We start from the raw sequence: 23,233 nt of genomic DNA on the forward strand, positions 1-23,233 counted from the left end.
CACAAGCCTCCCATCCATAAAGGTGGATTCATACCAAAATCAAATCTGTATGTGTATCTCTCTTCTGTTGCTCTAGTGATCATATAATGACACCCAGGACAGATCAACACAGATCAAAAGACATAAAACCCATGTTGCTAGAACTGAGGCAGACATTTGTAGGTACATCTTTCACATCAAGTGGGTGCATCCACTTTTGAACTTTAGTTTTGTTCTGCCTGAATAGCACATATCCTTCAAAACCTGTGGTGTTCTCATCTCCGCTATGCCACCAGCTATCTGTCCTGTTCATAAATGCTCTCAGAGCCCACATACACCAGTAGATCAAGTTTCTCTATTTTATAGCCATATATCCAGCGCTATGGCAAGACGCTGAGACAGAAACAGTGTTTTCTTGAGTCGCACAAAACTCCTCCTCTTGTCCCAATTCCATGCTCTGTTCCACCACATCACCATCAATCCCAGAACGCCAATACACAGGGAATAGGAGAGTCAGCTGAAAGGAGCTGGCTTCTGCTAATGAAACTGTTCCAGAGAGACCACATTTCACAGCCACTTCCAGCTAGAAAATTATGATAGCTAATGGTTGCCCAGTAGGCTGTTCACTGCTTTCAATACATTTTTTTAATGTGTCAGATACCCATCTATATAAATCAGTGCACTTCATAATTCAGTAAAAATTCTACAGCCTTTTCTGTAAAATCATATTTTATATTGAAGTTTCTCCAAATTGACCACAGATTAACTTCAACATTAACTATGCAACCTTTTGAAATTTTAATATAAAAATCTTTACAATGTTATTATTAGAATAAACAACATTTAAAATAAAACACATGCCCATAGTTTTCTCTGGTGATTAAAGGGCAGAAATATCTACAGGTAATTATGCCAGTCACTTCACTTAATAAGCTTGTGCAAGTCATTTGGATATTGTGGAGATGAAGACTGTAAAAGGACCTGATTAGAATAAAATACTGTGAATTAAGCCTCATATCCTCATATCCTGAAAGATAGGCAAGTGATATGACTTTATAGAGACAATACAAATTGTCTTATTCAATGTCACATTGCCTCAGGGGAATGGTAATTTCCAGTGAACTAACCTACAGCTTTCAGGTAGGCTTCATCTGGGGGAAACACAAGAGTTCCATCTTCTCCTGAAGAAGAGAGGAAAGTATCTTTTGTCTTTTTTTAGTCATAGTGCTCAAATATCTTTAGTGCCCTCTGGTGTGCATTTCAGTGATCAATATATGAATAAAAGGAAAGATAATTGGCATTGATCTGAATAAAACCTTCAGTTAATCTTTCTGACTATTTCTAAACAAGCTTTCAACTTCCTAGGACAAGCAGGAGATACAGTTAACATTTCCATGGCATTTATTGACCCAAGGCATCAGTTGAAAAGGTAGGTTTCAGCAACTACCCTAAATATAAACATTAATAGAAAATATAGAATTTTGCTCTCTGTTAATTCAATTGACACTGTGAATTCAGTTCTCCTCACCTCTTGCAATCTCTTATTTGACTCCAATAACAGTACCAGAGCCTATCCTCTTTGACTTCAATAATACTATTGTATTTTTATCTGAAAAGAAACCCAAACGAAGAAACCCTCTGTAAACCATTTCCACTTTTTCCACTTCCTCATCCATTTCATCTCTTCCTGCTTTAACACAGAAGGGTTTAAAAGGAATAAGCTGTATGACCAGTGTAAACTTCATTGTTTCTCCCACTTCTGACAACTTAAATAATCCCTTCTTTGTACCAGAAATCTTAGGATACAGTCTCATGTTAGCCTGTATCTGACACAACTCCAAATCCCACATGCTGGATTTAGCAAGTCTATGGCCTTAGGGAAATCAGAAAAGCACCTGAAACAGGAGAAAGCTGTTCATTTTTATTTTTGGATGGTGCTTATGCTGTACAAGTGACTGTCACAGCTGGCAACTGTATGATTGTGAGATCTTATGCAAAGGAGATGGCATGAGGGATACCTTGGGGAGAAGTTTGTCAGCAGCACAACATGACACTGAATGAGCTGTAACAGTGACTGATCAAACCAGAAGTCCAATTTTGGGCTCCCCAGTACAAGATAGACATTGATATACCAGAGTGATTCCAGCCGAGAGCTCTCCAGATGATCCACATGACAGAGCACGTGGCATGCTGGTGGAGGCTGAGAGAACTGGGTTTAGGTTTGTTCAGCCTTCAGAAAGCTTTGGCAGCGCCTTGCTGCTATCTAAAACCATCTAACAGGAAAGTGCAGGTAAGAGACAAACTCTTGCAAGTGGTCTGCAGAGGCTGCAAAATCTATATGTTTGAAGGTATTCAAAACTCAGCTGCACACAACCCTGAGCAATATGCTTGTTGAAGATGATTTGAGCAGGGGGCTCCACGTGGTGTTCTCTGTGTTCTCTGGAAGTCCCTTCTAACATCCCCTTAGTCCATGCATTTATTAAATGCAGCAAGTCTTTTCAAATAATCATACCAAAATGATTCCTACGGAATTTTTTCTTTTGAAAAAATTACTAGAATTTGAATATCAACCCATGAAGTGCTTCAATTTGTACTTTCTAAGAGTAAGAACAAAACCTTACTCAGGGAAAAAATTCCATTTTCATCACTCACAAGAAGTGACTGAAGTAACAGCTTTGAGATGCCCTTGCTCAGCTGAGACATTTCAAACAGCACGTGCTCATCCACAAACCATTGCCTTTCACAGCTGATGAAAACCATCTTGCCTCCTGGAGCAATCAGGACTGCTGAATCTGCCCCTCACCAAATTCTGAACAAAGCACAGCATGGACAAACCCATCCATCCAGGCAGAGACTGCTAGCTACCACTGGCCAGATGTAAAAGTCTGTAGCTCCTGAAATGACAGCATCAAGCATCAGCTGGAGAGGCCCAGAGAGTGGCAGATAGCTGACAGAACTCCACAGCACAATATTTGCCCTGCACACAGCACGTTGTCTCTCAGCAACAGAGAGAAGCAGGCCAGGTATCCACACATGCCAGTCACTAGAAGCCAAATCTCAGCTAACTGAGATGTAGCATGAGTTGTGAGCCAAGAACAACTAAACTGAGTAATACAGGACCTGATTCAGAAATCACATTTGCCTGGTGCCCTACTCATGTGTAACAATAATTTAGCAGAAAATAGAAGAAAAAATAGCCTTTACCAGCAACAAGGAGAAAAATTAATGAGGTAGCTTTCAAAATTCATTTAGACATAGGTAAAAAGTAACACCTTGGAAAGACTTTCTGGAGTGTAACCTTCATTTTTAAAATTTACTTGTAAAAATAACTTTGCATACTTTAATCAGTCTCTGTTTCATAGGCTGTTCAGTGGGGAATTATGACAAAAGCGCAAATCAGCTTCTGACAGAAGCAAAGCTGGAAGTCAGATTTCTATTTATACTGAGATCATTCTTGCATCTGTGACATTTTGGGAAGTTTCCAAGGGGCTTCAGTGTACAAATTATCTTTCTGTCATCAGTACAGGTAACATCTGAACTTGAAACTAGACCTAACTGTTGCATTTAAAGCCATGGTACCTAACTCTATCAAAAACTACTTCAAGTGAAGAAAACCAACATACTATGAAACACAAAGAAATTTGATTGGGAGCTAAGAAATGGTAAACACAGTGGTATTTACATCAAGAATTGGATTCTGAGCCACAATGTGCTCATCACATGACTAAAGCAGCAATTACTATTCCAACCTCCAATCCACTTTGCCCATGAGAAAAAAAATACTGTGAACAACACATGCCTATAGTTTCTGCAACAGGACATAAGGAATGCTGAAAATCTTCAAGAGCTGACTTCCAGAGGTCAGAATGAAAACTTTGGAAACTGTTTCACCAGTCATTCAGACAAGGAGGACTGAAGTGTGTCATAAACAGCAAACACGTCTGTGCAGGTGGTAACCCATTGAGCCATTCTTAATTCAAATATTAATTCCGGACACCTTCAGCTGTCCAGTTTTAACTTCCCGTGGCACGGGGGAGCCCTGTTCTCCTGGCAGTTCTGACAGCAGCCACAGGGCAGAACAAGCAGGGGCCCAACCGCGGCAGCAGCCCCACCGCAGGGCCCTGCGCCGACCTGCCCGCCAGAGGCCACTCCTCCGCTTAAGTCACGAGGCAAAGACACAGTGAAAACAAGAATTTTAAAACCTTCCTTTTCTCCGTTCTTGGGATGTTTTGAGAGTGTGACCAAAAAGAACTAGATCCCAACACACCAAAAGAAAGGCGTAGTTTTTGACAAGCTGGAACCCAGCCGAGGCAGCAGCTCCGGGCAGGGCCGAGCCGGGGTGGCGGGGGAGGGGGCGGGACCTCCCCCCCCGCGCTGTGCGGCGGCCGCAGCCCCGGGACCTGCGGCAGCGGCGGGGGACGCTACTTACAGCCCTGGTCTCGTACAGCACCAGCTTCTGCACGGAGCTGATCAGGGGGGCGGCGGCCGCCACCGGCATGGCAGCGCCGAGGAGCAGCGGGGGCGAGAGCGGCGGGGGCTGCCCGGGAACACCCCGGGCGCAGCCGGAGCCGGAGCACTCCGGGGCTGAGCGGGGAACCACCGCCGGCACCGCGGGAACCCGGAAGTGCCGGCGCGCCAACGCGCAGGCGCGCCCGCGGGGGGCTGCGAGAGCGCGCCTGCGTCGTGGAGCCGCGTCACGCGCGGCCTCCCGGCAACGGCGGCTCCGGGCGCGGCGGCGGCGGCGGCGGCGCTGCTCATCCGCACTCGCTGCTCCCGCCGGGAACCGCTCCCCGCGGGATGAACATGCTCAGCACGGTCAGCACCAGGAACAGCTCCGCAGCACCGCCCACGCTCCTGTGTGGGGCGGGACCTCTGCCTCTCCCTCCCTCAGGGGGCGGGGCGCGGCCGTTGCCCGGGCAGCGGGGGCGCGCACGACGGGGCTCCCACCGGGAGGGGGACTGCCACCGGGACATCGTCCTGGGTGTGCGTAGAAGGGAGTTTGTTTGTGTGTTTGTGTGTGTTTGTGTGTGTCTGGTTTAATATGTGGGTGTGGGTGTGTCTGGTTTAATTCTTTGCTTTGTCTGTGATGGTTTTTATGAATTAGGAAATTGGCCCTTGTGAAGGTTTGGGAGCGAGCGAGACTGCCGGGAACGGCAGGTAAAGCTCAGCCGGTGAGTTTTCTGTCGGGGCAGCGGGGAGTTGGTTGGCATGTCGTGGCTTTTTTCTTTTTTTTAATATTAAAATGTTTAATGCAAGAGTGTCTGAACATTTGGGTTTGATGTTTCAAGACAAAGTTTTTCAGATTCTCATCCTGAAGTGGATTTTTTTAGTTGAATTTTTAAATTTAATTTAAAACTGACTGGGAGTTGTGTGGGGCTTTGCTGGGTTGGATGGTTGCATGTGGGTTTTGCTGGGGCTGTGACATTGAAGTGGCCCTCTAAAGACAGTGAGGTTTTGTTTTGCCTTTTTCAAACAAGCTTCAGCAAGCTTCTCATGTTTTGGCCTCCATTTTTATTTGAAAGGTCCATGCAAATTTTCCTCCAACTTGTCTTAATTAGAAAATTGTTTAGGTTTTAATTTGTTGTGCAGCACTAGACTTGCTACTGCCTGCATTCCTGGAAGAGCTGGGATTTCTGAAGAGGATGGTGGAAGAGATCAAGAGCTGTGATTTAATTCCGCAGAGTCTTTTTCGTGTACCTGCCTGTGTGGACACAGAGAGTAGTTCCATTGACCATGACAGGGCTCTTCTGTGTCTGAAGCACAAAACCAAAGGTCTTGGCAGGCCCGTGGCCCATTTCAGGGACCAGAGAGAAGTCACAATTGTGTGGTAATTGGAGCAGGAAAGGAAGATCAACAAAACAACTAAACAAGAGCAACAAGCAATATGAGAGTCATGAAGAAGTCATCAACAGCTTGTGATCAGGGGTTGTTCCAACAGTCCTTTGTTTTTCATAAGTGGATTTTCTCTCTTTTGATGGGTGCATTGTGTGTGTTCTGTAAATGCTTTTTGTTCTTGTAAAAGCTTTCTTTTTTACAAATCCATTTACCTTGTAATTCACTTCCATTTTAAGGTGATTTTACACACATGTAACTACTGTACTTTATAACAAATACTTTTTTCCTTCTAGCCTTAGAAAACACATGGCTTCACAAGAGGAAAAACAAGCTCAGCCCTTTACAGACATCTTTGATGAAGATGAAGCTGAAAGATCTATTCTGTTGTCCAAGCCCACTTGTTTAGTTGTTTTTGGAAAGCCAGTAAGATGTCTGATAGACGTGTTTTTGTCAGATATTCTGCTAACAATTTTATTTTTCCTTTCAAAACATTAGCTTACCAGTGCTACCAAAAGGGTCAAATACCAGCTTTTTTGGATTTTGCCACTCTTCAAATCCTGCAGAGGATGGTTAAAATTCTGGTCTCATTTAATGAGACCAATTTTTGCCTTCAGTCAATTGCGATTAAAAATGTTATTACTGTACTTCAAAGTTACACATTGCTCAAAACATTTCTTCTCTTTTGACATTGGCAAAATTGACTGTTTTTATTTTTGTGGTGGTTTAACCCCAGCCAGCAAGCAAACCCCACACAGCCTTTTGCTCACTCACTCGCCATGGTGGGGTGGGACAGAGGATCAGAAGGGTTAAAGGGATAAAATGCATGGGTTGACAAAAGCCATGCACATGAGCAAAGCAGAACAAGGAATTCATTTACCACTTCCTATGGGCAGGCAGATGCTCAGCCATCCCCAAGAACCAGGGCTCCATGAATCTTCATGGTGACTTGGGAGGACAAATGTTATCACTCCAAAAATACTTCCCTTTCTTTCTCTTCCTCAGCTTTGTATGCTGGGCTTGTCACCATGTGCTTTGGAATATTCTTGTGTGTCAGTCAGAGTCAGCTGTCCCAGCTCTGTTCCCTCCCAGCTTCCATCCACCCTCATTTTCCTCACCAGTGTGGCAGTATGGAAAGCACGAAAGGCCTTGGCTCTGTCTAAGCCCTGCTTAGCAGTAACAGAAACACCTCTGTATTATCAACACTTTTTTTCAGCACAAATCCAAAATACAGCCCCACACTAGCTACTGTGAAGAAAGTGAACTCTACCCCAGCCAGAACCAGGATAATGCTATTAAAATATTTTAGTTTTTAATAAACTTACGTAAATTGGTGAAAAAGAACCTTCAGGTTAATGTACTGACTTAGAGACATGCAAGGAGATATTACAGATCTTAATATTAAAACTTTGACAAAATTCTATCCTATATATTTGGAAACACTCAAAATCCACCAAGGTGTTGTGATAACAGAATCTGTACTACACTTTAACTATAATTCAAGGTCTGTCTTTCTCTCAACTAATTTGTGGCCTCCTTAACTTAGGAAAATTTGATGTTTTGTAAACCAAAACTTTTCAGACTTCCTTTTTTTCCCCAAATGTGGCTTTGCATTATTGCCTCAGTTTGTTGAAGGGAGTTTTTTTTTGGGGGTTTTTTTTGGTACAAGTTTGCCTTATAACACGTCTTATGAGTGTATGCTCTTGTAAAAGTGCACTCAGCTCAACAGAAAACTACAGTGAACTAACTCATCTAGTTTTAAATGAACATCAAAATTTTAACCTTACATGAAAAAGGTGACTTCATGTTTTATAGACCAAACCACCATAAAATGCTCATTGGAAGATAGTACAAAAAAATTCTCATATTCTCAACCATTGCCTTCAGTAGATGCTTAACATCAATATAACAAGCTACTGAAATTGTACAGACCTTACCAAAAAAAGGAAAGCAGGGAATTAAATAGTTTATTTTCATGGTATTAACTTTTATATATCTGACTGATGTGCAGAGTACCTATCCTATTTAAGATACATCTTTTAAATTAAAAACATAGTGCCATTAAAGCAAAGCCAAATACATCTATTCTGGTCACACCTGTAAGATGTAAGGTATGAGTAGACTGGAGTGTTTGTTGATACACTCTTAACTGGGAATGTAGTTTATTTGTTGAGTTTTGCTATTTTCTATCACAGAATTTATCAAGGACAAAAAAAATTGTCAAAACAGGTCTTCATATATGCCCTCCTAAAAAAAGGGCACAATCCTAAGGGTGGAAGATGGTGAGTTTTGCAAAATCCCATTCAGTTAATCACTCTTGGAAGCCTTATAGCTCTCAGTTATGTTGGTTTTCCTTTGTATTCATGTAAATAATAAAGATTTTGTCAACATCCAACCAGATTTGTGGACTAACAAGGGCAGTTACTAAGCATTTGTTGTTTTAGTAAAAAAGTATTATCCTTATGTATCCTACTCAGAAAGGGTTGAGTAGGTTTGTGTCATAATTTGCTTTGAGGCTGAAGATAATAAATTTTAGTCCTAAGGAGTTTCTCATAGGAATTTGTGGTCAAATCATAGCTGAGTTTTAGATACAGTTACTCAGAAATAAACTCAGTATAATGACTTTGGAGATAATTAGCTACAAGTAGCAGCATATTAGCAATGCTAGGCAATATGAAGTAGAGGATGGTATTAAAAAGAGTGTTTTATGTTTGCCCAATGGATAACTCAGAAGCCCTAATCCCAGTGGTAGATTTTCATTGTTTTTATCATGTGAAAATATGTTCTTCATTGTGCTATATGTTTGGTTTTGTTCTGTCTGGTTTTCTTTTAAAAGTGTAATTTTCATTTTAAGGGTTCTGGAAAGAAAACATTAGCTAGCAAACTAGCACAGAGATGGAACTGCATTTTCATAGAAGGTAAACACATGCTATATTTGGAACATTACTTTGGCTTCACAATAGCTTTTGGTTTAGAATACCCTCACTGTTCCCTGTAATTCAAAGGGCATGTTTCTGATTGCAGCAAACACTTCTGATAAGGACAAAGTTAGCATTTTACCAGAAATAAAATTACTGATCATGGTCTTTTAGTTATTGAAAGGCTTAGAAAAATCACTGTGGGTTTTTTTTTTTTTTTTTTTTTTTTTAATCATAAATTCTATTCCCAATCCTGTAAGGGGATTCATGTGACCCTTCTGTTTCACATTCAACTCCAAAGAGTGCAGACCATGAAAAAATAGGAGGCTCTTTCTGTTTGTGCCATGTCCAATATGAGTGGGTGTACTCCAGGAAACAGAATTATTTATCAGATTAAATTCCTTTACTTCTTTTAAAGATTTAGAACTGTAACATGGTAAAAATCACTTTTAATAAAGTGCTTTTTGACTTAGGTATATAAAGAATTTTTATATCATAGTATTGTATAAGAAGAAAAAAAAATTAATACTTGGTCCAAAACGTACATCAGGCCAAAATCAGAAGGGACTTCAGGAATGTTCTTAAGCCAGTCCACTCTGTTTGAATGTATTTAAATCAGTACTGACAAATGGTCATCAAATTAGTTTTTAAAAATTTCTAGGCAGTCTGTCTCTGTAACGATCTGCCATTAGAAAGCTTTTCTTAGCAACCAACCTAAATCTTAGTTACTGTGTTTTTAAGCCTTATTTCTAATTCAGGGAATTACTCCTTTCTTATTTTGTTCATGATATTTCTTTTAATCTTCTTTTAGCTAGTGAATGCACACATGTGTACACACTTATTATGCTAGTAATTTTTTTTCATTTTCTACATCAAAAAAGGAAGAAACAAAAAAATTCAGCATACATAAACATGAAAAATTTTGTTCAGAAGGGACCTCCAAAGGTGACTGAGTCCAACATTCCTCTCAAAGCAGGATCAACTAGAGAGGGCTCAGTTCAATCTGGAATATCTCCAAGGATGGAAACTCCACCTCCTCCCAGAGAAACACTTCACAATGTTTGACTGCCGCCTTGATGAAAAATTGCTTCCCAATTGCCCCATTTGAATTTCTCATGTTCCTATTTGTGTCTGTTGCCTCTTGTCCTAACTGCACTTCAGTGGTGACCATGGGTGTGTCTTTGTGACCTCCCAGTAAGTAGTTTTAGATAGCAGTAAGAGCTGTCTGGTTTCCTCCAGGCTGGACAAGGTCAGTTCTTTTGGCCTCTCTTAGGCTGTTCAATTCTTCTGATGGTTTTAATGTCCCCTGCTGAACTTGCTCCAGTGTATCAACATCTGTCCTGTGCTGGGTTAAAAATAATCCAAGACAGAAAATTATTGAATAGGAAAGGTATTTGCAAACTTTTTAATGACACAATGCCTTCTATTCATTTATCCAGTGAATAGGTCAATGCTCATAAGTAAAACAGGGCCAGGGTGCACACAGATTGCTGACTTTCAGTTGCCTGTATTGTTAATTAGTACATTCCCTGTCTCAGTTTTGGCTCATGGCAAATATCGTTCTCCCAAACACCTATCCATAGTATGAAAGGTAGGATGTGCAACAGTCATCATTCCTAGTAGGAACAGTTGGAAAACAGCAACTGTGTTTTGAGAAGAAAGATTAGGGCTGTATAGGCATGGGTCACCTGGCTTCAGGACCTTTCCCTGGCCTGGTTTTTTAGTAATATAAATGTAGCCTTAAGAGTCATTCTTGAAAACTTTTATAAAATATCTGATTATTTAATTAATACAGAAGTGTGAAAGACTTCCAGGGTCATTCTAGTACAATGTCACTATCCACAGAGTCATAGGGCAGTCTCTGAATTTGATGGATGTCATTTTTCTTAAAGTAGATGGTTTTGTGGGTCTAAACAGTTCTTCTAAATCTTGGGTTTTAAATTTAAAAAGTGATTGAGCTCAAATAAGCATCTCTGGATTACAAGACAGTAATGCTGATTGAATTTAAATCAGTAGTTCAGATAATCCTGCAAAACGGCTGTTGTGTATTTCTGTGTAGTATATACAGGGTTAAATTGTAGGGAGAAACACCCACCCAGTCCTTGCCATAAGACACCAGGTTCTGGATGGGCAAAGTAAAATAATGGCCCTAAATATAATTGCTTTTCATTCAATAATGATTTGAATAGTTGCTTGGAGCGCACATACATCCTCCTGTGTGTGTATGTGTATGTACATATGTATCTGCAGGTACAAGTCAGTTTAGAAAATATTTTGTATTAATTGTTTTTCTTATGTTTGATATGCTTCCTTAGCTTCAGAAGTAATTCAAACGAATATTCAACAAAGAACAGGATATGGACTTAAGGTAAAGGTCTAATCTTCTAGTAAGTTTTGTCACATTTTTAACAAACACTTACTATAAAAGACTATGTTTTGCATTTTACCCTAGTGTCAAAAATTGCTGTGTCAAGGTCAAAGTATTCCTGAGGAACTGGTAACAAAAATGATTCTGCAAATGCTTGATGAGTCACCAGAAGTTGCTCATTATGGTAAGTATACTTATAGCCTAAACTTCTTAGGGTGTACTACCTGTAATTTTTTGTCCATTTTACATCTATTGGTGCTCAAGTACAATTCTAGCTTTTTCTCACGCTCTTCAGGTTATGGAATATCAATAAACTGAAAGTGTGTTTAGGGATTAATTTACCAGTATGGGAGATCAGAAAGTGTCATACTGGTCCTGTGTTGTGTGGATTTTGAGAAAATAATTTTTCCAAAATTTAAAATGTTGATATGACTCTAATTTGACAATATTATCTGTTCAGAAGAATCTTAGGATTTAAAATACAGGTGTTTTATTCTTCAATACTTCTATAACAACAACATAACAAAAATCCATCAGCAAAAACATTTTAAGCATTTTAAATAAAGAAAAAGAAGGAAAACAAATTACTGAAAATGCAAAGTATCAAGGCTTTTTTTTTTCCTCTTACCAAATTATGTATTTCCTTTGCATTTTGTCACACAGAGTAGGATGGATGAGAATACTAATGGTAGTGGCTATAATTCTTCTGTTTGAGGAAAGATTTTGTTAATTGAGGCTGTCACGATGAGTGCTGCAGATCTTGCTAGTGTCTGAACCTGCTTCCCTGATGAGAAAACAAATGTATTGCCAAGGGGAAAGGAAGTAAAATGGAAATGTAGTTTCTTTTTCTTGTTCTCATTTATATTTGAAATTTCCACTATAGGAGAGAGACTGGTGTAGTGTCAATGTTAGTTTCTACTGCTCTAAAAACTAACCTGGCTTTTAAGTTTTCAGTTGGAATGGGTTTTATTCCTTCTCTAGTACAAGACTCAACAGTTTGCAAAATATGCAGCATTACCTGGTGAAACCAGGGTTTTAAAACAGTATAAAAAAGAGAAACAGGGAAGAAATTTTTAAAAAGGGGCACAAAAATCTGCTTGAAGAGGTAGCAGCAGAAATGCCAGTCTCTTAATACTTATGTGAGGACTCTGGTAAAGGCATGAAGAGGCTTCTGTGTTACTGGAGTTCCCCTCCTTGAATTAGTCTGAAGATGTTTGTATCACAGAGGAGCACAGAGGTCCTGGAAACTGTAAACACAACTGTAAAGTTGAGTAAAGTTTGGCTCTTGTAGCCAAGACACTTTCTGCATTACACATGCCCCAAAGTAGCAAGGAATCGAATAACCAACATCCTCACTATTTTTCCTGCCAAGTAGAACTGACCTCCAAAACCAATTTTAGTTTTAGTATTTCTAATAACTTTTTGTTTATCAGCTACTATCTTAACGAATTCTTGAGAAGCTTAAGTAGGTTTTCAGCAGGAACTAATTCAATTCACACTAAATTATTCATTAAAGATTTTAGAAACTGTTGTATGAAAGGTTGTTTTTTTTTATTTTTAGTGTTTTTAAAATGCAAATTTTTAAACACTACATGCAATAAGTGTGTCTCAAAAGTTTCTTGGTAATTCCCTGGTTACTTTTTGATCTAGTTGATAGTTGCCTTAGGTATACTTCATGATTTTTAGTCTCCTCACATTATTGATTTGGGGGTAAACATTCTCTCAGAGAATGGTTTCCCATGTTACACTACCATTTCCCTCACATCAGCTGTTGTTATCTGGGATATGTTGATAGGCAGAGGCTGTGCATGTTCTTCACACCTTGCTACAAGTTAGAATTCTCTAAAGGTATCAACAGTTTAGAATCCAGGATTTTAATTTCCTAGAGAATGGCTATATGTTTTACTATCCCTTGTTTATCTCTTCTTCTCTTGCCTCTATGAATAGTAGCTTCCCAAAGAAGTAGGAACACCTCTTGCAAAGACTGCTGTCACGTTTTTGTGCTGCCCAGACTTGCATTTAAATGTAATCACATAAAATTCTAAGCATGTACTGTTTCTCTAAGGAAATATTCTCATTATTTGGCTAAAACATCCACCTGATTTTTGTTTAGTCTCTCGTCCTGGCCTCATGGATATCGATTTTGTAGCTATTCAGTAGTTCTTACTGCATGAATACAGTCATCAGTAGTTACAGTACTTCCCTAGGAACTTGAAGCCACAAGTTCTTCCATGGGGCTGTGCACTGTAATACTAGGAAAACATATTATTACCACTCTGCTTGTCATGTCTAGGCAACATGTGTTTACCAAACAGGACTCAGCACTGGGAATCCTGAGTGAACAGATGCTTACCAAATGATCCACGTGCATATCATGTGCATAGTGCCTCTGTTTGAGAGGCAGGAGAGTGGTCAGACTCCCTTCATTAGAAGGCAAAACATTTAAAGGTTGTGTAAAAAGCTTAGATTCCTAGTTTAAATGCTTTAAATCATAGAGTGGCTACTCTTTGCAGTGTCTTTTATAAAGTCTTTTAGTGGCAAAACTGGTCACTGAAAGCTTGTTACTTTTTAGGCACTAAAATATCTGAACTAGGCAATAAAGCGGGTAGTCTGAGTATAGTCTTTAATGTCTACATGTTTCTGAGTTAACAGATGTTGAGAGTACTCTATAAATCTGAAAACAGCACTTTTTTTTGTCTGTATTTCATCTGAAGCAGACATGGGTGCACAGATTTTTTAGCAGTGTTGTGTAATGTACATGGTTTAAAATGGTACCACTATATGTATTGTTTAAAGGAGATGAGTATAAATAGCTCTATAATTTACAAACCATCTTAAAATATGTTCAATTAAATGTATTTGGCAGGTTATGTTCTTACTGGATTTCCTTCTCTCTCAGAGGAATACATGACTGTTCCACAACAAATAGAGAAAATAATGAATCTAAAATTAAAACCGGATTTCCTGATTAACATCAAGGTAATTGTCATCTTCAGTAACTTCCTAGTATTTCTCCTAATTATTAGTGGACTCATATGCTATGCATGCTAAATATAATATTTTCCTCTGTATACTTGAGTATAGAATTTATTGAGGAATGATAAATTCTTCTCTTTTATATTGGAATAGAGTTTCACTGGTTTGTTCCATTATAAGCATTGCTGAGGTAAAATAATGAACATTTCCTAAAACTTCAGCAGCAGTTACAGTTTTTGCACCTCCACCAATTAGAAGATAGAGGTTTTCAAGAAAGAGAAACTTTGAATTACATGATTATTATGGGACTTTGGACACATGTACATCTGCCACATTACATCCTGTGTAATGCAGGAAGAAACTTCTCACATATGGAAGTTAGAAAGTAAATAGTTTTATTTTTCAGTCACTAATTGTGAAATTGTTTCATTATTAATTCATCTTGTTTACAAATCTCAATTTCTTCATGAGCTATGATGTGACATACCAGATATTTTACAAAAGTGACTCTGATATAACCAGAGAAACATTGCTAGTGTGGGATTTAGAGGATTTTCTCAATGTAACTTAAAAGAATGGACTTGCTTGCTACGACCATGTTAGTAAGCAAAACAAAGCAAGAGGGACTCTTCAGACATCGGGCCAACTGCTTTGGCCAAACACTGCTGAGCTGTCTTGAGACAGAACGGGGTGGCAGTGCCCAAACTGTCCACAGGGAAAGGCCCAAGACCTGTGCCATTCTCCAGATTGTGCCCAGCTGTTCACTGGGGGAGGATTCTAGCTGGCTCACACTGAACTGTGCCAGACTCCATCCAACAAAACAAACGTATGTATAGTTATGAACACACTTTCAGGCCCTTCCTATAGCAATAATCAACTAGATTATTTTTGTCTTCTACTTTGAATGTGCAGAATGGGCTGCTGAGACAGCTCTGAATAGTCAGCCTCTGCTGGTGTGCTCCATTCTCATTGGGATTTTGATTCTAGTTGGCATGTCTGTGTGTTTGGTCAGATACTAAGCCTCTGGGCACAATCTGTCACTCTATCACTTTGCAGATTTAACTCAGTGTTTGTTTTAATCCCATACTTTTAAGATTTAATTTGCTTGAACATGCATAATGAAAGTTGGTGAATGCCTACTTCAAACCTTTTTTCTGTGGTATCAGAAAGATCCTAAAACATCAACAAAACATTTTTTTGTCCTGCTTTTCAGGCAGATTTGATTTTTTCAGAAAGTCGGTCTTTGTTTTAATGCTATGTAGTGAGAAATCCCTGTTGCTGAGCGAATGTGTTGTATAGATTCATGTGTAACAATACGAATAGAACAGTGATACTAAATAAACCAGAAAGAAAAATTAAATTCTTGACTTCAGGTAGTCACACTGTCTCTTCCAGGAAAAGGACTGAAACTAAATGCACATTAAAAATCCTTGCCCCAAAGTCAAAGAAATAACTTTGTTTTTTATTTCAGTGGATTGAAGCTGTTTTCACAGATATGTCAGAATTGTAACTATTTTCATTAGATCAAAAACAAAGGAAGAAGGGAGATTCTAGATAACTGTGGCAATAATGAAATACGATTATTAGTAGACCAATTTAGAGAAATTTTGTCTCTCCAAGAAAAAGATGTTATAGCAGTACAATAAACACAATTTCCCTTTAATTTTTCCTTGCTAGTGTCCAGATTATGAGTTATGCCAAAGAATATCAGGACAAAGGCAAAACCCTGATTCAGGGGAGATATATCAGAGGAGCCAGTGGGATCCTAAAGTTACTGACAAGTGTAAGAAAGAGAAAGATCAGGATGAAGAAGAGCATGAAGAAGAAGATGAAGAGCAGGATGTAGAGGAAGAAGAAGGAGAAGAAGAAGAGGTAAATATTGCTAATTTCTAAACAGTGCAAAATATTACAATGTACTTTAGACAAAGCAGAAAAAAATCTGATCTTCTAAAATATCACTGTACTATGTTATGCATTTATTTTGCTCAAATTTAATCTTAATTCCATTTCTGTCCTGCTTTAAGAGATGTGGGGTAACACCTAAACAGTAGGTTTAAATGACAGCAAATGTTGATCATTGTATAGCTTAACGTGGACTCAGTCTTTGACTCAAAAGTCACTGATCTTTTTCTTACCTTAAGTTAAAAGTGTGTATCAGGAGGAGAAGGGTGGCTCTACACTGCCTGTTTTTTTCATCTAGACAAACAAAAGAGTTCTTAATTTTTGTTAATTGTAGCAACTTTTTGCTAATATTTGCAGGATACTAACTTGTTTTCTGGTTTTAGTGTTACACTATTACAAATGGATTTTCTTTTTTTCATGAAGGAATTTAATTTGAATTCAGGTCAAATTTTTATAATAAGAGCCAGAGATTTATCAGCACAAGTTCTAGGCACACTGCTCTCCATTCATAGAAATTACACTTCATCAGAATAGGATCATGGTAAGCAGTCACTGGAGTAATACTCATTGCAATACTCTCCAAAGCTACTTTATTTAAATTTGAGTGAAGGCAAAAATGATTTTAATACATTATTTCTGTGTCTTGAAATTTTGTTTTGCAGACTGGAGAAGGTCCACATAAGAAATTAGAATCTTTTCATCAATTAGTGCAGAGACCTGAAGATTTTCTTGAAAATGCAGAGAAAAGAATTGGAATATACAAGGATATAATGCTTCCTCCTTTAGAAGTAAGAAAAAGCAAAGTAATATGATTATGCATAACAAAACATTTTTAAAATATCTTGCACTGTTTTCATTGGTTTTTTTAGTTTGAGATTTGTTGAATTGATGTGGTCATGCTACAACATATCCCCAGTTTCTGAAATTTATTTTGAAATCAGTGATACACAGTTGTCATCTGTAGGTGTGTTTCTACTCTACAGTCATGATAAAGTTATCAATTTTGACTTTTAAAAGTGAAACCATACCTGCCACCACCACAAATGCTAGTAAGTGAAATGTTTGAAGACTCCATTGTTTCATTGCCGTTACCAGAGTACATTCTAGAATGCAATCCCACAAGTAATCTGCATCCATTGTCTTCCACTCTGATAGAGTCCCTTTCTCACCTGCTTCATTGCCTGCAGATTTATATACACAGTAATTAGCCCATTAGTTTGTTTTACCACTTAATTTCTGAAGCTATAACGTTTTCTTTCCCAGTTGTGTTCAGAAAAGTTTAAAAAACATGCAGTTTTACTGTATGTGTTTTGCTTTGTTGGTTTTTTTCAGTTTTTTCTTTTTTTTTTGTTTTTAATCTCTTAGTAGAAGCAACTGCAAAATCCTCATGTTTGATGCCCACTTGACAATTACTGTTTATACCTTTCAATTTCCCTATGGATTGGTTAAACCTATAGATAAAATTGTGTAAAAGTGGTGTAAAGGTCTTTGCTAGAGTAACAGATTTGTTACTGCTGTGAAGGGGAAAACAAAAAATATGGTATCTTTAATCCTTACACAATCTCAAATGCATTTCTTATAAGTGAGGTAATGAAAAGTTGTTTAGATTAAATTACTTTAGGATCTAAACCACACCTTCAACACTTTCAACACATTCCACTAGTTGGTAGGGTTCACTTAGGATTCACTAGCAATGAATATATTGGTGAAGATGCTTAGTGGTCCACTAATACATTAAAAGAACACAGGGTTTTATTGGCCCAGGCAGAGATTGAGATTATGAAATTGAAACAAAAAGCTTATAAGGTGTGCAGTTTGCACTGATAGGAAGATAGGTAGAACAAACTTTGGAGAAACATTTTGATGTCCTGATAAATTGTTGGGATTAAATAAATACTGCAGTGAGGAAGGAAACCTAATGAACAACTACAATATGTGAAATAATAGGCTTGACCTCAGTACTTCAGACAATCTGCCATCTGTGGGGGTTTAGTTAGTCAAAACTAAGTCAATACATGAGATGCTATTGTTTAAACTCAAATACTATGAATGTACTAGTAAGACTGTAAGAGCACTGTATATAAGAGAAATACAAACTATTATCCTCTCTTTACAGGAGTATTAGAAAGAATTAATTAGTTATTATCTATTTTGACCAAAGATAGAGCAGATGATTTAATTTACAGTATAGAAGACAGAGTAGATGAAATAAGCCAGGAAATGAGCTCTGACCATAAATGTAGTGAAGAACTGGAACAGATTACCTGCAAAGGTGTAAAGTCACCTTCAAGTGGCCATTTTAGGCTTGAGGTTAGACCAGCATTTGTCAGGAATGGAGTGAGTGTTTTCAGTCCTCAGAGAGAGGCATTGAAACTAGCCGACATGGGCTAGTTTTTTTAGTCTAAGACATTATTTGTAGCGTGAAAATTTAAAACAAGAAAAGTAAAATATATGGTCCAAATTTTAAAGGAATTGGGAGTCAGGACCAAAATTAAAACATTGGGCTTATGACTGGCATTTCTGAGAAATGTATTAAGTGAGATTGTCTTCATTTTCCAGCTAAGAATTAAGGTAGTTGGACAATTAAAAGTTGAATTCATACACAAAATGTTACCGTATCTTGATATTTTTTAGCTCTCTTGCATTTGAGCTAAGACATCTAAGCTATCTTCTGAACCCATTGTAACTCCAGTTTTGGAATTATCTCTGTATTTATCTGTCATCAAATAAAAGTTAATCTCCAGAAGATTTTATAAACCATTAATACAATGAATTTTGATTTTGCTGAAGTTTCCAGGAGTCCAACCTTTGATATGTATAGGAAGAGAATGAGCCTCAGTGTCATTATCTGGTTAAGAATACTCAATTGACTGGCATGTTCTTTAACAGGGATTGCTGGCTTACCAGGATTGTCGATATCTTATTGAAGTGGATGGAAGTCAGCAACCAGATAATGTCTTGGAGGTAAGTAAACTGTGCACCAGCTAAATTAACCTCCACTAGAAAATAATTTCTCAATTCTGTGGATTGTTTTCCTGTTGGGAAAATGTTGTGTTTAAAATGCATTCATTTACTAGAATGCATTTTCATTTATTAGAAAACATAGCTTTTGAAATACTTGCTTTCATTCCTCTATTAGTTGTAAGATTCACTGTTCTGCTCCCAGGCTTACATATATGTTACGTGACAATATTTTCAGGCAAGCTACAAACTTTTGTATTATGTCCATCTGGTTTCAGTGCTTTTTCTGATCCATATTAATGTAAAATATAATGAGAAATTAAAACTTTTTCAGTATGATATATTTACAAAACTGGTTTATTTGATACTTGTGTCTAAAATGTATTTTTTATAATGGAATATAATTTTTATTAATTTTTATGTTGTTTTGCAATGTAATAGAAGACCCTTGATTCTTTTAAGAATTCTGCTGAGTGCTTGTGTCTAGATTTTTAGCTTGTAACAGAGTAACTTGTTCTCCCTGTTAAAAAACTTATAATGGTAAATTTTGAAGATGAATAATCTTATCCTCTGCCTCATAACTAAAGTTGTTTCAAATCAGAACCTAGACTATGGGGTTGAAAATTAGGTAGGAGATTGTTTTTGACAAGGTAGGAAGTGAACTTCTGCATTTTCTCCTCTGTTTGAAATAAATTGTATTATTATAATTTTGTAAGTTAATTATTTCAGTGTATGCTTAACTCTACCAAGAATGGTCCTATGGGAAAAAAAAAAAAACAAACCAGTAATTTTGCAGCATTAGAACATACAATTTCCTCATTTATGATCTGTTTGTGAACATTACAACAGCACAAAATTTATAGTAAATGCAATCAAGTTATGTTATGATTCCAACGATTTTACCTACAAGTAAGGCAAAAGCCTATAATAAAATTAGCCCAAACATGACAGAATTTGCTTTTTCATTTCAAGAATACTTGCATTCAATCAATATTACATTCAGGAAACATTTCAAATAAACTTAATAGAATCTGATTCTTGTTGGTAAACATTTGGTTTAAATACCTTTCAAAAAATACTACCCAAAGTTGTATTGCTTATGAATGTGTATAATCTGATTTCCCAAAGATGTTTGCCTCTTTTTCCAATTGGAGGTCCTCTGAGTACTTGGCCTGCCTTGAGAGAACCTTCACAGTCTTGTCCTTTAGTAGGCTTGGGATTCATAGCATAATGAGGTGACAGAAGGGCTGTGATTTGGCCTTTTGCACTGCCTGTATCAACCAAATAGCTTCTTAAAACTCCGCTCAATAACTAGCATGAGTCTGAGTTAGAAACTGGGCCTTGGTGTTTATGTAGCCATTACATAAATAATAAGTTACAATTTTGAATAGATTTTAGGGGCCCTTCTGAAGACAAAAGCAGTTCTGATTTATCATTGTCACTGCTAGAAATGAAGGGATGGGACTATTTGCAGGCTAAGAACGATTTCTTGCTCAGGTAAACATCAATCTCAGAGACCATGAGATTTTAGAGAAGCAAGCATTCGTCCATAGATCAAGAGTAGTCACAAATTTCTTCATTACAAAGCAATATATGACTTTCTAAACCAATAGACAGCTGCCACAGAATTTATTTTGCTTTTCTAACCTATCACCTTTACTTACTTCTCCTGCACTGCAGATACTTTTATCCAATGGACTTCTAACTCACAGGCACACATATGCTTCTATTATAACTTCTAAACTCTTAGCTTACTCTATACAACAGCACCCTTACATTATCAATCCTTCATCATCTTTTCAGTACTTTCTCACTAACTTAAGGCATATTCTCACCTACAACTATAGAAATATAAGTTTTTGATTTTTCTACTTAATATCTGTGTATTGTATTTTTACATCACTCTTAACTTCTTCTAAGGCTGCAAATCAAATCCTTAAGTGTTTGTGGAAGTTTCTGTTTTTCCTATTCCCACACTGAGTGGCACTAAATCAAGACTTATTTTCTTTTCAGACAGTGATAGGCCGACTTGAATCTATGGAAGTTCAAAATGCAGCTCCTGTAATCAGACTCCAAAGTGAACAAGAAGAAGAAACACTGGAGGGAAAGCAAAATGTAAGTGTGCTTTTCTAAAGTGTGATTGACTGTAATAACTAGAATTACTTTTTTTTTTCTGCTGTAAGCTTATATCACAGCATCTTTGTTTCACAACAGTGAAATAGTTTGTTTTACCATGCAGTAAGAGCATTTTGTAAGCGCTGACCTTTCAGAAATGAGAATTTAAGGCCATTCTGGGACTGAAATCCATTTTAAAAGTATGAAAATAAAAAAACCCCTGTCATTTCCAAAAAACAGGTAATGATTATAATAAAACTTTGAGCAAAATGTTTGTTTTAGGAATAGAGGAAAAATTAATTCCTTCCAAAGAAATAAAGAAACTTTAGCCAAAGGATAACAATCTCAGCAACTGACTCTTAGCTCAGTCTACTCTTTTCCTGAATAAGAATCAACATGCTAATCCAAATGTAGCAACATTCTGCCAAACTGAAATTACATTAGTTCTATCTTCTTGTAATTAATTAGAAACATGACAAGTTACTGCTGAATTTTGCTGAATCATGGCAATTATAATTTGGGTCCCTTCCAAATAAACGTGAAAACCAGAAGTTTTGCATGAACGTCATCACCTATATTTAGCTGCGATCAACTTTCCTATTTCTGAAACAAAACTTTGAATATGTGAATGGAAGTGTAATGGGAAGACCCCACGTTTTCAGAGAAATACCCCTCCTTCACTTTTCTGTTTTCTCAGTTCTTAACAAATTCACATGTGAAAGACTCTCCGTGTAAGAGGTCATCTGTATTTATTATTTAGTTCGTTTGTGTGTTTGTTTTAGTTTGTGTGTAAGCTTTTAGTAACCACAGTATTCAGGGCAAAGAGTTCTGCATCGTAACTGAACATTGTGCACAGAATTGCTTCCCTTTGTCTTGAACCTTTTAGCTCAGTGTCCTCCAGTATGCAGAAGTCAATGAATAGTTTGGTTCTCTACATCTGCCCTCTAATAACTCATGATTTCAGATTTCTATCCTGCTCTTACATAGCTATACTGAAGAATTCCAGTCTGTATAATTTTATTCCTTCTTACACAACAAGCTTGTTGTGGGATTGATCAGTTATATTACCTTTTTCTGAAATTTATCTGATTTTGCTGTGTCCTTTCTGAGATTAGGGCAGCAGGAGGCCCGTTGCAGTAAAGACAAGGGCAATATTTAAACAATTTAAACTTAAACCTTTATCATCTATTCTCTCTGTGCTCAGTATTCCTACCATTCAAGTTGGTTTTCTGATGGCTCTTGGGCATTGAAAAAATGCTTTCACAGAGGGATCTATTTCTGAGTAGGGACAGTCAGTGAAAACACGTAACTTTCTGTGTAAATCTGCTATTTTAATGCCTGCTTTTGTTGGTTCTTAAAGTTGTTCTGCAGCTCCTCACAGCTAGGACTTGTCCATACTATTCTGAATTTAGAGTCATCATGACTTCAGGATTCACTCACTATCCACATTCTGTAAAATGGCTATTAAATTTACTCCTATCATATTATCATTTTCTTTTTAAGTTTGTTTATTTTCCATCAAAAGGTTTCAAAAAAGTCTAATAAAAAGGCATATGTAGCTTCAGACAAAAATTACACTTGCAATTCTTGCTATTTTAATAAACAGGATGAACTTTTCCGGGCTCTGTCATCTTACAAGCTGATAGCACCCAGATACCGATGGCGTAGGAGCCGGTGGGGACAAGTCTGTCCCGTGGCTCTAAAGGAAGGGGACATTGTAATGGGAAACCCAGAGTTTGCTGTCAGGTTAGTGGAATTTGACACTCTTAATGTTCATATCTATTTTATAAGATCTCTATATCTGCTAGCTTCTCTTCTGTTTTAAGTTTTCTAGGTAAAATGTACGTACTGTCAAGCCAAGAGGCATTGAAAAAATTTGTGCAGAATCCACGGCCTTACCTCTTACCTCCAATGCCAGTTTCTCCTTGTAAAGTATTCGTATTTGGTCCTCCATTCTCTGGAAGAACAACTATTTGTAATGTAATTGCACACAATTATAAAGGAAAGGTAGGTTCATAAATGTCTTAGGTAGCAGAGTATCAGCTGGGGCTTGGCAATCAGTTAGCACATTCTTGTCATGTTATTAATATTCACAGTACAAATACAGGGATTACAGAGGAAACAGGATTTTAGTGAAATTCGTTTTTTTTATAAAAGTAGCTACAGATCAGGAATACTTTTA

General features: G+C 37.6%; 2 protein-coding genes across 3 annotated transcripts in view; one reads left to right on the top strand and one right to left on the bottom strand.

Annotated features, from left to right (window-relative positions):
• Window positions 1-4,581, bottom strand: part of FIG4 (FIG4 phosphoinositide 5-phosphatase) — a 54,718-nt gene extending 50,137 nt beyond the window's left edge. Inside the window, exon 1 of the mRNA XM_053972645.1 lies at window positions 4,409-4,581. Coding sequence (XP_053828620.1) covers window positions 4,409-4,477 — 69 coding nt within the window. The 5' untranslated portion in view covers window positions 4,478-4,581. The remainder of the gene's footprint in view (window positions 1-4,408) is intronic.
• A 109-nt stretch (window positions 4,582-4,690) lies between these two features.
• The window catches only part of AK9 (adenylate kinase 9), a 60,861-nt gene continuing 42,318 nt past the window's right edge, over window positions 4,691-23,233 (top strand). Inside the window, exons 1-13 of one of the 2 annotated variants that reach the window (XM_053972642.1) lie at window positions 4,691-4,794; window positions 5,084-5,150; window positions 6,108-6,237; window positions 8,666-8,729; window positions 11,045-11,097; window positions 11,182-11,281; window positions 13,964-14,076; window positions 15,751-15,945; window positions 16,638-16,763; window positions 18,865-18,939; window positions 20,950-21,051; window positions 22,658-22,797; window positions 22,878-23,058. In XM_053972642.1, the coding sequence (XP_053828617.1) occupies window positions 6,121-6,237; window positions 8,666-8,729; window positions 11,045-11,097; window positions 11,182-11,281; window positions 13,964-14,076; window positions 15,751-15,945; window positions 16,638-16,763; window positions 18,865-18,939; window positions 20,950-21,051; window positions 22,658-22,797; window positions 22,878-23,058 (1,266 nt within the window). In that variant the 5' untranslated portion in view covers window positions 4,691-4,794; window positions 5,084-5,150; window positions 6,108-6,120. The remainder of the gene's footprint in view (window positions 4,795-5,083; window positions 5,151-6,107; window positions 6,238-8,665; window positions 8,730-11,044; window positions 11,098-11,181; window positions 11,282-13,963; window positions 14,077-15,750; window positions 15,946-16,637; window positions 16,764-18,864; window positions 18,940-20,949; window positions 21,052-22,657; window positions 22,798-22,877; window positions 23,059-23,233) is intronic. The other variant, XM_053972643.1, reaches the window with a different exon arrangement.

This window comes from Vidua macroura, chromosome 3, assembly GCF_024509145.1.
Source record: "Vidua macroura isolate BioBank_ID:100142 chromosome 3, ASM2450914v1, whole genome shotgun sequence".
Taxonomy (NCBI): domain Eukaryota; kingdom Metazoa; phylum Chordata; class Aves; order Passeriformes; family Viduidae; genus Vidua; species Vidua macroura.